Source organism: Puma concolor, chromosome B3, assembly GCF_028749965.1.
Source record: "Puma concolor isolate L17-30 chromosome B3, mPumCon1.1.hap2, whole genome shotgun sequence".
In the NCBI taxonomy this organism is placed as follows: domain Eukaryota; kingdom Metazoa; phylum Chordata; class Mammalia; order Carnivora; family Felidae; genus Puma; species Puma concolor.
The window spans coordinates 109176845-109194399 of NC_141672.1; the positions used below are offsets into that span (position 1 = coordinate 109176845).

The 17555-nt window shown below is 40.0% G+C and overlaps 1 protein-coding gene and 1 long non-coding RNA gene across 5 annotated transcripts in view; one reads left to right on the forward strand and one right to left on the reverse strand.

The window, feature by feature from the left end:
- The window catches only part of CLPX (caseinolytic mitochondrial matrix peptidase chaperone subunit X), a 40611-nt gene extending 33488 nt beyond the window's left edge, over positions 1-7123 (reverse strand). For 2 of the 3 annotated variants that reach the window (XM_086710964.1, XM_086710963.1), the window contains exon 1: positions 6220-6361. In XM_086710964.1, the coding sequence (XP_086567090.1) occupies positions 6220-6319 (100 nt within the window). In that variant the 5' untranslated portion in view covers positions 6320-6361. Of the gene's footprint in view, positions 1-6219; positions 6362-6874 lie in introns of those variants that run through there. The other variant, XM_025919499.2, reaches the window with a different exon arrangement.
- LOC147580275 (uncharacterized) overlaps positions 6419-17555 on the forward strand; it is a 65957-nt gene continuing 54820 nt past the window's right edge. The window contains exon 1 of one of the 2 annotated variants that reach the window (XR_015252717.1): positions 6419-6516. This is a non-coding gene — a long non-coding RNA (uncharacterized LOC147580275). Of the gene's footprint in view, positions 6517-7126; positions 7655-17555 lie in introns of those variants that run through there. The other variant, XR_015252716.1, reaches the window with a different exon arrangement.

The following is a 17555-nucleotide window of genomic DNA, read 5'->3' on the forward strand; positions in this document are numbered from 1 at the left end:
AGGATAAATTATTTTCTTTTAGCAGGGGCAGGGAAGCAGCAAAGGGAGAGGGAGGGGAAAAGAAAGAGAAAAAGAGACAGAGAGAAAGAGAGAGAGAGAGAATCTTAAGCAGGCTCCATGCTCAGTGAAGAGCCTGACACAGGGCTCAGTCCCATGACCCTAGGAGCATGACTTGAGGCAAAATCAAGAGTCAGAAGCTCCATCCACCGAGCCACCCAGGTGCCCCCCACCCCCACCAAGAATGCATTTCTAACAAAATGCCAGGTTATACTGATGATGTTGGTCTGGGACCACACTTTTTAAACTACTGTATTGAACAGTATAAACGATTAGTAACTCACCAATCCTCTAAAATCTTCACAGAAATCACTGTAACAACCTAACCAGGATTTTTAAATCCTTTTTATGCCATGAACCCCTTTGGGAGTCTGGTGAAGGGTACGTATGGACCCCTTCTCAGAATGTTTATAAATGTATAGAATAAAATACATAACAAAGGAAACCACCTGTATTGAAGTAGTTATCAAAATATTTTTAAAATATGCTTCTTGCCAACATCATACTTAATTGGTGGAAAATGGAGAGCTTTTCCTCTGAGGTCAGGGGGAAGATAAGGATGTCCACTCTCACCACTTTTATTTAACATAGTACTGGAAGTCCTAGCCACAGCAATTAGACAAAATAAAGAAAATAACGCATCCATGTTGGTAAAAAAGAAGTAAAACTCTACTTGTAGATGACATGTATAGTATATGTAGAAAACCCTAAAGATTCCACCGTAAAACTACCAGAACTGATAAATGAATTCAGTAAAGTCACAGGATACAAAGCAATGTATAGAAATCTGTTGCATTCCATATACACCAAAAAAGTGAAACAACAGGAAGAGAAATTAAGGAAACAATCCCATTTACAATTGCACCATAAACAATAAAATATCTAGGAATAAACTTAACTAAAGAGGTGAAAGAAAGACCTGTATGCTGAAAACTATAAAACGCTGATGAAAGAAATTCAAGACGATGTGAAGATATGGAAAGACATTCCATGTTCATGGGCTGGAAGACAAATATTGTTAAAATGTCCATACTATCCAAAGCAATCTACAGATTTAATGCAATCCCTATGAAAATACCAACAGCATTTTTCAAGTAACTAGAACAAACAATCCTAAAATTTGTATGAAACCACCAAAGACCTCAAATACCTAAAGCAATCTTTAAAAAGAAAACTGGAAAGATCACAATTCCAGACTTCAAGTTATATTACAAAGCCGCAGTAATTAAAACAGTATGGTATGGGCATAAAAATAGACACATAGGTCAATAAAACAGAAAGAAAAACCTAGAAATAAACCCAAAATTATATGGTCGATTAATCTTCAACAAAGCAGGAATGAATACACAATGGGAAAAAGTCTCTTCAACTGTCAACATCCCAAAGGGTGTTGGGAAAACTGGACAGCCACATGCAAAAGAATGAAACTGGATCACTTTCTTTCACCACACACAAAAATAAACTCAAAATGGATTAAAGACCTAAATGTGAAACCTGAAATCATAAAAAAATCCTTGAAGACAGCACAAGCAGTAATTTCTCAGACATCAGCCATAGCAATATTTTTCTAGATAGGTCTTCTGAGGCAAGGAAAACAAAAGCAAAAAATAAACTATTGGGTCTACAACAAAATAAAAAGTTTCTGCACAGCAAAGGAAACAGTCAATGGCAACCCACTGAATGGGAGACAACATTTGCAAATGATATATCCAATAAAGGGTTAGTATCCAAAATATATAAAGAACTAATACAACTAAACACCCAAAAACCAATCCAATTAAAAAATGGGCAGAAGACTTGAACAGACATTTCTCCAAAGAAGACATCCCGATGACCCAACGGGCAAATGCTAAGATGTTCAACATCAGTCATCTTTAGGAAAATACAGATCAAAACTACAATGAGATATCACCTCACACCTGTCAGATTAGCTAAAATCAACAACATAAAAAACAACAAGCATTGGCAAGGATGTGGAACAAAAGAAACCCTATTGCATTGTTCGTGGGAATGCAAGCAAGTGCAGCTACTGTGGAAAACAGTATGATGTTCCTCACAACATTAAAAATAGAACTACCCTATGATCCAGTACCCAGTACTACTGGGTATTTACCCAAAAAATACAAAGTCACTAATTCAAAAGGATACACCCCTATGTTTATTGCAATATTATTTACCAAAGTATGGGAGCAGTCCAAGTGTTTATCAATAGATGAATGGATAAAGAAGAGATGATACACACACACACACACACACACACACACACACACACACACACAATCACTCATTCAACCATAAAAAAGAATGAAATCTTGCCATTTGCAAAGACATGGATAGAACTAGAAAGTATTAGGGCACCAGGTGACTCAGTGGGTTAAGCATCCGACTCTAGATTTTGGCTCAGGTCATGATCTCATGGCTTGAGCCCTGTATTGGGCTCTGTGTTGACAGCACAGAGCCTGCTTGGGATTCTCTCTCCTTCTCTCCCTGCCCCTTGCCCTCTTGCTCACTCACTCGCTCTCTCTCTCAAAATAAATGTTAAAAACAAAAAAAAAACAAACAAAAAAAACCCTAGAGAGTATTAAGCTAAGCAAAATAAGTCAGTCAGATCACACCATATGATTTCACTCATGTGGAATTTAAGAAACAAATGAGCAAAGGAAAAAGAAAGAGAGAGAGAGAAACAAAGAAACAGACTCTTAAATATAGAGAACAAGACTGATGGTTACTAGAGGGGAGGTGGGTGAGAGGATTGGTGAAACAGGTGTTGGGGGTTAAAGAGTACACTTATGATGGAAAAAAATAATAATAAAATAAAAAATAAAATAAAATATGCTTTTTAATTAACATAATTAAATAAGATTTAAAAGCTTTTTAAATAACTACCATGATTTCAAAGTAGTAAAAAGTATAAACGATTTTTTGAGATATGAACAACTGTAGCATGACACAAAAATATTTGTGATTTTGATTGGTAACAAATTCATAGATACTGCTAATACTACTGGGGGTTGTTGCCTACGTTCAAAATTGAAGGAAATGCTACATTTCAGTTAGTGATTAGTGAAAATAAAGTTACAGGAACTTGTGAATTCTATCCCTGGACACTCTGGAGGCCTGTGAACTTCAGGTGAAGAACCCCTACAAAAGCCAAAAAGGGAAGTATTTCTGAAAAGTATATTTCGAAAGAATACTTGGCAGCAACAAGAGAAGACAGTTAAAAGCTAAACCATTTACAAAGCTTTTGTCATACGGATAAAACTTTGAGTTTTAGATCTGCTTTAAAAAGAAACAGCAGAATAAGGTACCTTGATTTTAGAGCTATTAAGAACTAGCAGAGTAATTTATTCAACTTTTAAATATTTGAATTTCTATATTCAATCTTAAACCAAGCTTTCTCTAAAACATAAATGATTCAGCTTAAAAGATAAACTAATCTTTAAATTTTAGAAACTAATGAAAAATTTTAAATTATCATCTCTCTCTAGTGACAATATTTAAGTGTATAACAATTGATGAAATGGCAAATCAAGTTAAATGCTTGCTTAACCACCTAGCCTCTAAAGACCTCTAACAAAAATTGGAAAAAAATTTCAACAAAAACAAACAATGCCAATCAACTTAGTAGATGCTTACTGCTTTTATTAGTCTTAAAAATTCAATTTATGCCCGTTATTGTTTCCTGAATTCTGAATACTTCTTAATAAAGAAAAATACCATCACTCCTATAATAGCTTTCCTCAAGTTTAAAAATGTTTCATGGGTTTTCAGCAAGGCTAGTCTGCTGGTCTGAAGAGGAATATGCCCAGAAAAGAGAAATGTTTATCAAGAAATAGTTTGCGATTCCAGAAATAAAGATTCTCTAACATTTATTCTAATTTGTATTGTATTTAAATAACGAGACTTAAAATCTAGCTAAAACCTGTTAAGATAGGCACATTATGCAACTATCATGAAAATTATGATGGGCACCAACATGTTTGAGCATCTTCACATTTACACCCTCATGAGGTGGCACCCTTTCACTGGACATGAACTTAAAGGAGCCAAAAATCAAGGGAATTACAGGTGATTCCACAATTCTCACAGCCAAATTCAGACCAAGTACTGTCATTCAGAGTTTCGTTAATGGAATCAAGCACTCCTGAATGCACATATTTATAATGTTAATTGTTCTGTATGCAAAGCACATTTAAAATACGTATGTATTTACACATATGTACAAAAATAAATAACAAATTGAAAAATACCAGCAATTTGGGTAGAAAAAAAATATTTAAAATTTCTCCTTTACTACAAGTTTCACTCAAAGAGCATAGTGTGAAAAAACACATTAAATAGGATACACATAGCCCACCAGGAAAAGAAAACAGATCCAGTATCTAGTATGACAATTTACCAAATTTTTCTTCAAACTACCATTTAAAATTTTTATTTATGGGGGCCTGGGTGGCTCAATCAGTTAAGTGTCTGACTTTGGCTAAGGTCATGCTCTCTTGGTTCGTGAGTTCAAGCCCCGCATCAGGCTCTCCACTGTCAGAGCAGAGCCCACTTAGGATCCTGTTTCTCTCCCTCTCTGCCCCTCCCCTGCGCGTGCTCATGCTCCCTCTCTCTCAAAATAAATAAACATTAAAAAAAAGATTCTGTATTTTAAAAAAGAAAAAATAAAAATTTTATTTTTTTTTAAAATGTTTATTTTTGAGAGAGACTGCACATGAGCAAGCGGGGAAGGGGCAGAGAGAGAGGTAAAGAGAGAATCCCAAGCAGGTTCCAAGCTGTCAGGGCTTCAGCACAGAGCTCAGGGCTCCATCTCAAGATCATGACCTAAGCCAAAATCAAGAGTTGTATGCTTAAGGGACTGAGCCACCCAGGGGCCATCCATTTAAAAATGTTAAAGTCTAACATGACAAACAGAGATAGAGAATAGCATTATATTTCAAGAGAGCTCTGAAATCTTTTTATTCTTACTTCATTGTATAATTTCTTGTTGAGACTATTTTGATTAAATTTTTTGTTTATGGATATTTTTGAAATTCTTAACTTTATGTTTATAAGAATAATAAACTAACTGAAGTTCAATTCTGATTTTTCTCTTTTGCCCCTTTTCCTCTTTTCAAGAATCCTAAATAAAAATAACCTTTCCGGAGTTTTTTAAGTCCTTAAAAAAATCTCTATATTGAAGACTAGTGTATAATCTTAGAGTTTCTACTACGGAAAAGAAACATTTTGTGAAATGAAGCCTTAAGAAAGTCTTAAATTGATGTGAAAACCAAGCTGTTTCACTGTCATGTAAAAATATTAACTTCTATAATGATATGAGGTTATGTCCCGTATTTTAAGATTAATTTACTCATTTACAGTAAAAATGGTTTGATCACTTCTGAAAACTTACGGCAAACTTATAGTAACAAATAATAATACCTAAATAAGCCATTAATTTGTATTGCTTCACCTAATGATTCATTAAAATTTTAAATCACCACACGCCGCCTATGATTCATAGTTTTACCGGAAAATTGATTGAAACAGATGAAGAACTGTGTCAAAGAAGCCTTCTCTGCCCAAAGAGAACACACACCTTTTACCCAACTCCTAGAAATGATATTATTCTTTGTGAGCTCCAGTAGATTTACACTTGCAGTTGAGGACTTACTCTATCTCCAGCACCAAAACAGGGCCCAGCACATATTAGGCCCTCAAAAAAAGACGTCAAATAAGTGAATTTCAATGTCACTTTCACATGTTTCCAACTCAAATTCCTGGAGTTCAGGTTTAACAATGTCTTGAGACTAAATTCACTCCTTTACATTTAAGTATCACTTTATAAATGCTGCCCACATTACTTCATTTCATCCCTCTTTGTGAAATAAACTGTCGAAAGAGATACCTTAAGTATACGGTAGGAGCTTTTATAATTAACCTAAAATACAGGAAAAGGGGGGCTTTTTTTATTTATTTAGTTGACAAGTCAAAATAAAATAACAGAACCCAGCCTGTAGTCTGACACTTATAGATTTGGGGGAAGAGGAAAATGGTTTCTGTTCCGGAATCCCTTGACTGGTATGACACTCTTTCACAGCTCCTGATAAACAAAGTAAAGGTAAACAAGCGCCATCCTTAAAACTATCTCAGTCAAGTTGGGAAAACCGGCAAACGACCAACCGAGACATTGAAGTACTTCAAAAACAACTTCTACGAGAATTTCTCCACCCCGGCCGCTTCCCTGCGGGCCGCGAGGTTCTCCTGGCTCCGGGAGGGCCATGAGCCCCGCTTATGCCCCGGTGGAAGCGGCCGCACAATGACAGTGACACCGTGGGTCTCTCGCGGCCTGCATCTGGGGCAGGTGGCTCGGCGCCCTGAAGGGGGGCTTCAACAGTAGCAGCCCCTCCCCCGGGCCCTTCCGGGAGCCCCCGACAGGCCGGAAAGGAACCCGACCCGGCTCCGGAGGAAAAGCCGAAGGTAGGGAAGGCGGCAGTGCCCGGCGGACCTGAGTAGGGTGTGGGGCACTTTTTAACGAAAGGAGCATTTTGTGCCTCTTCCAGGCTTTCTGCTAAGTGAGCACATTCCGGCTCCAAAGTCAAGAGGCCTGAACGCGCGCGGGCGGGCGAGCAGAAGGGGTCTACTTCAAATTTGAGAAACAGATGCTCCAGAGGTTGGCAGAACCCGATCCTAAAGTGGGGGAGGGGGGTGCCACGAGAAACGCCGCGCATCCCATCACATCCTCAAGGCATGGTACACCTCTTGCCCTCCCCGGGATCCCCACCCCCGGCCGGTACACTCCTGGGCCATTGGCTCACGTGAGGGACTACTTCGTTACCTCTCTGCGCGGAGGCGAGCGAGGAGGTGATGAGCCGCGCGGCGGCGGCGCCGCAACTACAAGCGCCGCAGCCGGACATCTGCGCTGGGCCTAGGCTGGGGCTTTAGCCCCCTGCTGCCCTCCGGTCTCAGCGGCCCGACTCCTATTCGCAGGGCGCGCTGACTTGGCTCCGGACCCTCCCGCCGGCCCCCAGACTCAGTGCAGAGTTCACCGCCTGGTAGCCAGGCCTTCGCGCTCTCGGTGCCCGACTGCCGTCTACTCTGTAGACACTTAACCCCCCTCCCTCCCTCCCCCTCCTTCTCTTACCCTCACCCCCTCCGCCTACCGAGCCCGGGGAGCGTGCGCGCGCCTGCGTCCTAGGCCTAGGGAGGGGGTGTGGGCGCGCTCTGCGTATACGTGGGTGATACGCCGAAGAGCGGAGAGGGGAGGGGGGCGGTAACCTGGGCGCCAATGAGCACGCTACAGCGTACGGCCGACCCCCACTGGGATAACTACAATTCCCGACATGCAATGCTTCCGGAAGCCCCTTATCCTATCATCGAAAAGTGCTACAGATGCGGGGAGATGCGTGCCGGGAGTTGTAGTCCCAACTCCTGGCAACTTTCGGTTTGTGGCGGGGAAGGTCATAATGAGACCTGTTGGTGGCTTAGTTGGCCGCCGGACTCTTTAAAATACTTTGGCTGCTGCTGTACGCTTCAAATTGAAAAAGTTTCTTCCACCGGCGATTCCACATCTTCTCTACCTTATCTTCTTAGTTTCCTCACTTACAACGTGGAAGAGGTATTTTTACTTAGTTCCCCGAACAAGAGCTGTTGGCAGACAGCTCTCTTTCCTTGTTCTCTCAAACCAAGTGGTAACTCTTCCAGCTGTTATTAGTCCCTGGATGCTTAGTGATCCTTTGTCGGTTCCCTTAAGGACTTAAGCTGATCACACCCTAGTAAATAGTTTTCTGTTAATCTTTGAGCGTCTGCAGGGCTGATTCCTCTCCGGACAGCTGAAGCAGGTGTACAAGGTGGAGGATGGTGACAAATGAATCTGACTCTACATTTTGGTTGGCACCAGACTATTTACTTTGTAAGATTTTGTGAATATTTGCTAAGATTTTTGGTAACTCCAAAGCTCAGGAAAATTGCCATGTGCGCTTGGATGCCTTTAGTTCTGAGCTTAGGTGAAGGGAGGGGAGTGGGGGGCAGGGAGAAAAGGGACAAGTCCAGTCACGCAAGTTATCTAGCCCTCATTATTCTTGGATCAGAGAAATGTAGCATCTGGTTCCCTGGGTCTGGCCATGAGGAGGGGCGTTGGCCTTGGCCCAGGCCACACGTGTTCTGTGTTTTTCTCTCGCAGGGAGTTGACTCCTGTTATCTTTTCAACTTAAAGTGGTAGAGACCAGAAGGTAGCGCAGGTATTCCTTAGCTGCCTCTATTAATAGAATTTCAAGAGAGGAGAGACTAAAGTTTCCTCAATCCAGTATTTTCAAACTGTGTTCCTAAAATCCCTCAGAAGCCATAGCTCTGTGGTGGGGGTGAGGAGACTTTTAAAAGGGTGGACCTCTTTTGTCTCCTTCTCCATGCCACCCCTACATCAATCAGAGCGGCTCTGTTTTTATCTATTTCATTTATTGGGGTTTTGTTCGAAGACAGAATTATTATGCTTAATTTTCTTTTTTTTTTTTTTTTTTTTTTTTTTTTTTACATTTATTCATTTTTGAGAGACAGAGTGTGAACAGGGGAGGGGCAGAGAGAGAATACACACAGAACCCGAAGCAGGCCATCAGCAAAGCCCGTCGCGGGGCTTAAACCCACGAACTGTGAGATCCTGACCTGAGCGAAGTCAGACGCTTAACCGACTGAGCCACTCAGGCGCCCCCAGAATTGTTCTGCTTTAAAACCGTGTTCGGGAAACCAATTTGACAATAAATTTCATATTAAATAAATAAATAAATAAATAAATAAATAAATAAATAAATAAATAACAGTGTTCAAAAACCATTGATTCTAGTACAAAGCTCTTTTAGCAAGGAGCTAACTAGGTCACATTGACCCTAACACCCAATTTAAATTCCTTTCATCCCACCCCACTTCTATTTCAATTATATGCAATTTCCTTCTTATACAAATAAAGAAGTTTTTCCTAAAACCCATAGGTTGGGTGCCCAGGTGGCTCAGTTGGTTAAGCATCCAATTTCAGCTTAGGTCTTGATCTCATGGTTCCTGAGTTTGAGCCCTGCATCAGGCTCCACACTGACAGTGCAGAGCCTGCTTGGGATTCTCTTTTTCTCTCTCTCTGCCCCTCACCCACTTGCACATGCTCTTTCTCCAAATAAATAAATAAGCTTTTAATAAAAAAAAACCTATAGATTGCAAAGGGCACCTAGGTGGCTCAGTTAGTTGAGCATCCTACTCTTGATTTTGGCTCAGGTCATGATCCCAGGGTTGTGGGATCAAGCCCTGCTTCAGGCTCCGTGCTGAACATGGAGCCTGCTCAAGATTCTCTGCCTCTGCCCCCTCACCTACTCGTGCTCTCTCTCTCTCAAATTAAAAAAAATATGTAGGGGCGCCTGGGTGGCGCAGTCGGTTAAGCGTCCGACTTCAGCCAGGTCACGATCTCGCGGTCCGTGAGTTCGAGCCCCGCGTCGGGCTCTGGGCTGATGGCTCAGAGCCTGGAGCCTGTTTCTGATTCTGTGTCTCCCTCTCTCTCTGCCCCTCCCCCGTTCATGCTCTGTCTCTCTCTGTCCCAAAAATAAATAAACGTTGAAAAAAAAAATAAAATAAAATAAAATAAAATATGTAAAAATAAATAAATAAATAAATAAATAAATGGGGGAAAAAAGGAAAAAAAAGTTAAAGCCTATAGATTGCAAGCTGAATAAAAGCATAGCTCAGGTTTACCTGAGGCTTTCCTTTCTCTGACTCTTGAGAAATTTGAATTCAACAAATATTTATTGAACACCAATTATATGCCAGGCACTGAGGAAATAGCATTGAATCAAAGAAAATGTTTCTCTCATGGAGCTTCCATTCTAGTGGGGGAAAGATAAGATAGACAGTAAGCATGTAAAACAAAAACATATGCTACTGGTATGACAGGAATATCCTTACGTTGTTGTGTCATATATCCTTATATTATTACCAGAATGATGAAGCATTTAATTTTATTTATGGATTGATGTTTTGTGTTTAGCCTGTATTCCCAACTGGACTTGGAGCTCTTTGAAGGCAGGTATTTCATTATATACTTGGGCTAAATACACAGTAGAAAATCAGTAAGTACTTGACTAAATACTCCTCTTCCAACAGTGCTTTTGCTTGGCAGAAACCTGGGGTGGTGTTTTTAGAAAATCCTACATATAATCAGAGCAAATTATAGTTGACAAAGAGGTGTTAATGGATACAAATGCAAATTTATACAATGGTTAATCCAACTGATGAGTGTCCCAGAAGGAATTCCTAGGAGATGCCTGATTAGCAGCACATAGACTTTGCCCTAGAAAGTGCAAAACAAAGAGAGCTGTACCCAACTCAGTTTAACTTTTTCTCAGCAATGTGAACAAGGGTCATATGGCTTTGGTACCAGACTGGTGATATTTTCATCACACGGACAACATGAATTTGGTAGTTTGGTGCATCATCCCAATTCGGTGCTCGGTGGGACAGAACATACCTGGATTATTAGGAACAGCTCCCAACAAGCATGGATTGGGACACTAACTTTGTGCTAGGCTCTTTAATGGTGTAAGTCTTACAGCAGTGTTTAGATTGAGGAATTTGTACCATGGGGATACACCAAAACTTCCCATTTGGTATTGGAGCACAGAAGGTTGTCAAGTTTAAATAAAATAACATCTATTTGGGAAAGGGTTCAAACGTAAAGGACCATTCTTTAGGAACTACTTTGCTGTTTGATAAAGGAGCGTATTCCATTTTATAAGTGTACATTCCCTGACCTGAAATTCACACGTTGGGACAGTGTTCTTGCTCCAAGGTGTGGCCAGGTAGCTAAAAGATGGAGCAGACATAGCTGTCTGGGCAAAGAGCAATGAGGCTCCAGAGGCACATTAAGACCTCCTCTCTCACTTGGCACTATGTGGACAACCCTTGCTCAGGTTACTCTCAGGTCATTCCTCCACATTCTGGATTTGGAAGCACAGAGTGAGACTTTCCCTGTGATAAAATGGATCCTCAACTAGGAATGTGATATCATTGCATAGTCACATCTTACCAGCTTTTTGGAACAAAATACTTCCATATCATGTCTACTTTCAACTCTTTTCTGACAGGTTAATGATACTTAAAAAAGAAAGTGCAATTTTCCAGCTCAAATAGTTTCATTCAAGTAGCTGACTCCTTATCCTGAGTTATTTACCTTTTATAACCTACATAGCTGAAAGCACATGACTTTTTATGTCTGCATTTTATATAAAATTCTTTTTTTTCTCTTTTATATTTGATCCTACCTGCCAGGACTTTGAACATTATGAGTTGCTAAGTGAAAAAGATTTTTATAGGTTAGAGTCAGCGAGTCATCCAATTTAGCACTGGATTTTTCAGATGAGGAAACAGGCCTATAAAAAGTCAGGGACTCATCTGACGTCACATAATGAGTCTAAACAGAGAGAGAAATAGAGTCCAAGTCTCCTGATTTCATTTTATTTTTAAGTTTATTTATTTTCAGAGAAAGGGAGAGAAAGCAAGCATAAGTGGGGGGAGGGGCTGAGAGAGGCAGGGAGAGAGAAACTCCCAAGCAGGCTCTGTGGAACCCAAGCCTGACGCATGGTCTGATCCTATGAACCGTGACCTGAGCAGAAATCCAGAGTTGCCTAACCCACCAAGCCACCCAGGTGCCCCAAGTCTTCTGATTTTAAAACTGTGTTCCTCAGTCATCGCTTCTTAAACCAAAGACTCTTTGATAAACATCAAAATCTCACCTTCTCCACCAGAGATTCTGGTACAGCCTCTGAGAGAGCCGTGATTCTTTTGGGAATCACTGTATATTCCGAATAAAGACATTTCTTTTTAATTTTTTTAATGTTTATTTTATTTTTATTTTTTAAATGTACACCCAAATTCGTTAGCATATAGTGCAACAATGATTTCAGGAGTAGATTCCTTAATGCCCCTTACTCATTTAGCCCATCTCCCCTCCCACAACCCTTCCAGTAACCCTCTGTTTGTTCTTCATATTAAAGAGTCTCTTATGTTTTGTTCCCCTCCCTGTTTTTATATTACTTTTGCTTCCCTTACCTTGTGTTCATCTGTTCTGTGTCTTAAAGTCGTCATATGAGTGAAGCCCTATGATATCTGTCTTTCTCTGACTAATTTCGCTTAGCATAATACTCTAATTCCATCCACGTAGTTGCAAATGGCAAGATTTCATTCTTTTTGATTGCCAAGTAATACTCCATTGTATATATATACCACATCTTCTTTATCCATTCATCCATCAATGGACATTTAGGCTCTTTCCATACTTTGGCTAATGTTTATTTTAGAGAGAGAGAGAGCACGAGCAGGGGAGGGGCAGAGAGAAAGGGAGACATAGAATCCAAGCAGACTCCAGGCTGTCAGCACAGAGCCTGATGTGGGGTTCGAACTCATGAACTGTGAGATCATGATGTGAGTTGAAGTCGGATGCTTAACCAACTGAGCCACCAAGGTGCCCCTGAATAAAGACATTTCTTTTACGTGGCTGGACACTGATCCTTCAGATTAGCAGACATTGATACTACCAGGCAGGTGACAAGAACTCAACAATTATATTTAAAAAAATAAGGACAAAAAATAAAGTGGGGTTTATGCTTGTAGGTAGTTTGGGACTCAAAATAATACTAACAACATTGTGTAGAACTCTACAAAGTTACTTCCCACCTACTTTCTCATCTGATTTTCATAGCAACACAGTAAAGTATTGTTATTATCTGCGTTCTGGTCTTGGCAGCTGAGAAAATTAAGACATAGAGGGTTTAAAAACACTTGTCCAAAGTCACAGCAGAACCAGGACTCTCACCCTAATCTCCACGAGTGTTTCTGTTACTTGCCTGTATCCTCTTACAAAATCTGATAAGATTTAAGGGGTCAGCAGAGTCTCCCCTCCCTACCCAGAGATATCTCACATCAGGGACTAAGAAGCTGCCATTCCATGAAGGCAGTGATCCCCCATCCTTCCTTCTCTTAAGAACGACCTGGGTATTTATTAAAATATATGTAGGCTCCTCCCCTAAAGGTTTTGATAAAATAGTCTGTAGTGGGGCTCAGGAATCTATCTTTTTTAAAGATTTTTTTAAGTTTATTTATTTATTTTGAGAGAAAATGAGTGGAGGAGGGGCAGAGAGAGAGAGTCACTGAGGATCCAAAGTGAGCTCCGTGCTGACAGCAGAGAGCCCAATGCGGGGCTTGAACTAATAAATTGTGAGATCATGACCTAAGCTGAAGTTGGACGCTTAACTGACTGAGCCACCCAGGCACCCCTCAGAAATCTATTTTTATTGCTAGAATCATGAGATGCTAAGGTTTATTTGCAGAAATGAATAAAGTGCACTTGCACTGTGGTGGTAGAAACCTGTGCCTTTATTTCTTATTGTCTCTTTTTTAGGTTCTCTCCAGTTGCCACCATTTTTCCCCTCAGGGAGCAGCTGCCCAGCCTTGATATTGTAGGGAGACCAAGGGGTCTATAGGAGGGTGCTCACCATTCTCCTGGGCCTGCCCTTGGGGGCCGGCCGGTAATGACTTCAGATAGCACAAGGCCCCTTTTGTCCTTGATTAGAGGACAGTCCTTTATCCTGATGTTCAGGAAGATGGTCAGCAGGTGGCACTAACTCACCAAAGTTTCCCTCTTTGAATCTATAGGGTAGAAGGGGTGAGGGTGAGGGGAGTGTTCTTAAAGCTAATCTTTTGGAACTTTTGGTGTACCAAATCGTGAAGACAGTGCCAAGAAATCCTTGTTTAGTATTTTCTAAAGGGCAAAGATGTCAGAGGGAGAAGGACTGGTGATTCCAGCTGGGTTACTTACCAGCTGTGTGACTTCTGGCAAGTTACTGAGCTTTATAAGCCTGTTTTTTTTTGTTTTTTTTTTTTCAACTATAAATTGGATGCTCTTGACTTCCTGGGTTAAATGTGAGGAATAAATGATTCTTTGACCTGTAGTACACAGTAGGTACTTAATAAATAATAAAGATCTTTTTTACTGTGCAATGCTGTAATTTAGGGCTTTCCTTTTATGCCTGTAAAAAATCTTTTAGTTGTGTTTCTTAGCCAGTTTGTTGATGGCCTCACCCTACTCCATTATACCTCAGTGTTGTAAGGAGCTTGCTTGATTTCAAATGAAAAACTGAAAGACAATTTAAATAAAGACTTGGGGGAAAAAACGAAAAACTGAAAGAGAGAGGTGAAAGAGGAAGTAGACCCTTGGTTTATAAGTCCTTTTCAGTTTGCAATTAACGTACATTAGGCATAATATTAGATAATAAAAGTGATATTTACTTCAGTAACAATTGTAATCATTTATTATTTTCAAGCAGTATTTATTTATACACAAGCAGCCACTAGGCTTTGTGTGTAAAGTAGTAAATTAGTAATTGGTAAATTAGTCAATACTGAGGAAATGAGGAAAAAAGGCTTTGAGTCACCAAAATAAATGTTGCAAAGCTGGCACATCAAAGTTCATGTGCTTTGCTCATACCCAGGCATTCAGGATTTCACTTTGAGTCTGTTTATTCTTTTTTTTTTTTTTTTAACATTTGTTTTTGTTTATTTATTTTTGAGAGAGAGAGAGAGAGAGAGACAGAGCATGAGCAGGGGAGGGGCAGAGAGAAGATGGAGACAGCATCCGAAACAGGTTCCAGGCTCTGAGCTGTCAGCACAGAGCCCAACGCAGGGCTCAAACTCGCAGACCGCGAGATCATGACCTGAGCCGGAGTCGGACACTCAACTGACTGAGCCACCCAGGAGCCTGAGTCTGTTTTATTCATTTTAAATATTGACTTGGTCATATGTATCTCTATCCCACAAGTGAGTACGTTACAAAGGGGAGAGGCACTTGAAGCAAGTGAATTAATCACAACCAAAGAGTTTTCTAAGAGTCTGACAAAAAAGAAGGAAACAGAAAAATGGAAGCAAGAACTTAACAAGAAGAGTATATAGTCTGAATTTATCTGGTATTGGTCAAATTTCTTATATATCATATCAGCCCTGGATGCCATTTTATTGTACTACCATAATAATTGGCATTCATAATTACATTCCTGATACATCAAGAAAGATTCAATTGTGTTACTTCTGTTTTTAAAAAGATAGAATAGGGGCGCCTGGGTGGCGCAGTCGGTTAAGCATCCGACTTCAGCCAGGTCGCGATCTCGCGGTCCGTGAGTTCGAGCCCCGCGTCGGGCTCTGGGCTGATGGCTCAGAGCCTGGAGCCTGTTTCCGATTCTGTGTCTCCCTCTCTCTCTGCCCCTCGCCCGTTCATGCTCTGTCTCTCTCTGTCCCAAAAATAAATAAACGTTGAAAAAAAAATTAAAAAAAAAAAAAAAAAAAAGATAGAATATATGCTTTCTTACAAAGATCTCTGCTCAAGGGGTGCCTGGGTGGCTCAGTCGGTTAAGGGTCTGGCTTCAGCTCAGGTCATGATCTCATGGTTCGTGGGTTTGAGACCTGCCTCAGGTTCTGTGCTGACAGCTCAGAGTCTGGAGCCTGCTTCAGATTCTGTGTCTCCCTCTCTCTGCCCTCCCCCACTTATACTCTCTCTCTCTCTCTCTCTCTCTCTCTCTCTCTCTCAAAAGTAAATAAACATTAAAAATTTTTTTTGAAGATTTCTACTCAAAATAGATCAAAATGTTAAAATTTGGAGCTTAAAGAGAGGTAATAAAATTGAATTTTCTGGAAAACTACTTCTGTAGAACAAATGAATCTCCTCCAATACCACAAAAATGAAGCATCACCTTGTTAAATCTGAACACATTTTCAGTCTTTTTCATTTCCAGCTGTGGGTGCATAGTAATAACAGCAAACATTTATATAGTGGTTACTATATATGCCAGTAACTAATATATACTATGTTCATGTATATGTTCAACTAATCCTCATAAGGTATGTATTATTTCCTCAGGTTTATAGTTGAGGAAGCTAAAACATACAGAGGTTAAATAAATTTCCAATATTGCATTGCTAATAAAAGAAGCAATATTTGAACACAGATGGCCTGGTTCTAGCGCCATGCATTTAACCACTGCCCTATGCTCTGCAGGACTCACTATTAGATTGTCTTAGATGAAACACATTTTTTATTGCATTGGTGGGCTTACAAAAAGAAAATTCTCTAAGAACATATATGCCAACTCTTATGTTACTGCATAGAATGAAAATTTATCATATGAGTATTTTAAAGAATCAATAATAAGTTCAGGAGGGGCGCCTGGGTGACTCTTTCGGTTAAGTGTCCGACTTCGGCTCGGGTCATGATCTTGCAGTTGGTGGGTTTGAGCCCCGCATCAGGCTCTGTGCTGACAGTTCGGAGCCTGGAGCCTGCTTCAGATTCTGTGTCTCCCTCTCTCTCTGCCCCTCCCCAGCTTGTGCTCTGTCTCTGTCTCAAAAAGTAAAAAAAAACATTAAAAAATAAAATAAAATAATATGGATCAATTAAATTAGTATTTGTATAGTGGCAAAACTATCTTCAAGCATTAGGACAAAATAAAGACATTTCAGATAATAAAAACTTGGTAGAACAAAGTTGGACTCATACTTCCTGGATTCAATACTTACTACAAAGCTGCAGTAACCAAGACAGATTTGTACTGTCATAAGAGTAGATATACACAGCAATAGAATAGAATTAAGGGTCTAGAAATAAACTCTCACATTTACAGTTAATTTATTTTCTTTTTTTTTTTTTTTTTTTTTTTTTTTTTTTTTTTTTAAATTTTTTTTCAACGTTTATTTATTTTTGGGACAGAGAGAGACAGAGCATGAACGGGGGAGGGGCAGAGAGAGAGGGAGACACAGAATCGGAAACAGGCTCCAGGCCCTGAGCCATCAGCCTGGAGCCTGACGCGGGGCTCGAACTCACGGACCGCGAGATCGTGACCTGGCTGAAGTCGGATGCTTAACCGACTGCGCCACCCAGGCGCCCCATGTTAATTTATTTTCAACAAGAGTGCCAAACCCATTCAGTGGGAAAGAAGAATCTTTTCACCAAATGGTGCTGGGTCAACTGAATATCTATATACAAATGAAGTCAGATCTATATATCATCTCTGTCTAGATCTATATCTAAATATCTATTCATAAATTAACTCAAAATGATTCAAAGACCTAAATGTAAATACTAAAACTATACAACTTTTAGAAGAAAATATAGATGTAACTTCATGACCTTGGATTAGGCCACAATTTCTTAGATATGACACCAAAAGCATAAGCAACCAAAAATAAGTAAATAAGACTTCAACAAAATTAAAAACTTCTGTGCTTCAAAGGACCCTGTTAAGAAACTGAACAAGCCACAGAATGGGAAAAAATATTTGCAAATCAAGTATTGATAAGGGTCTAGTATTTAGTACTCAACAATAAAAAGATAACCTAATTTTAAAAATAGGTGCTATAGACTGAATGTGTGCCCCCCAAATTCGTATGTTGAAACCTAATCCCCAATATGATGACAGTAAGAGATAGGGTCTTTGGGAGGTGATTAGGAC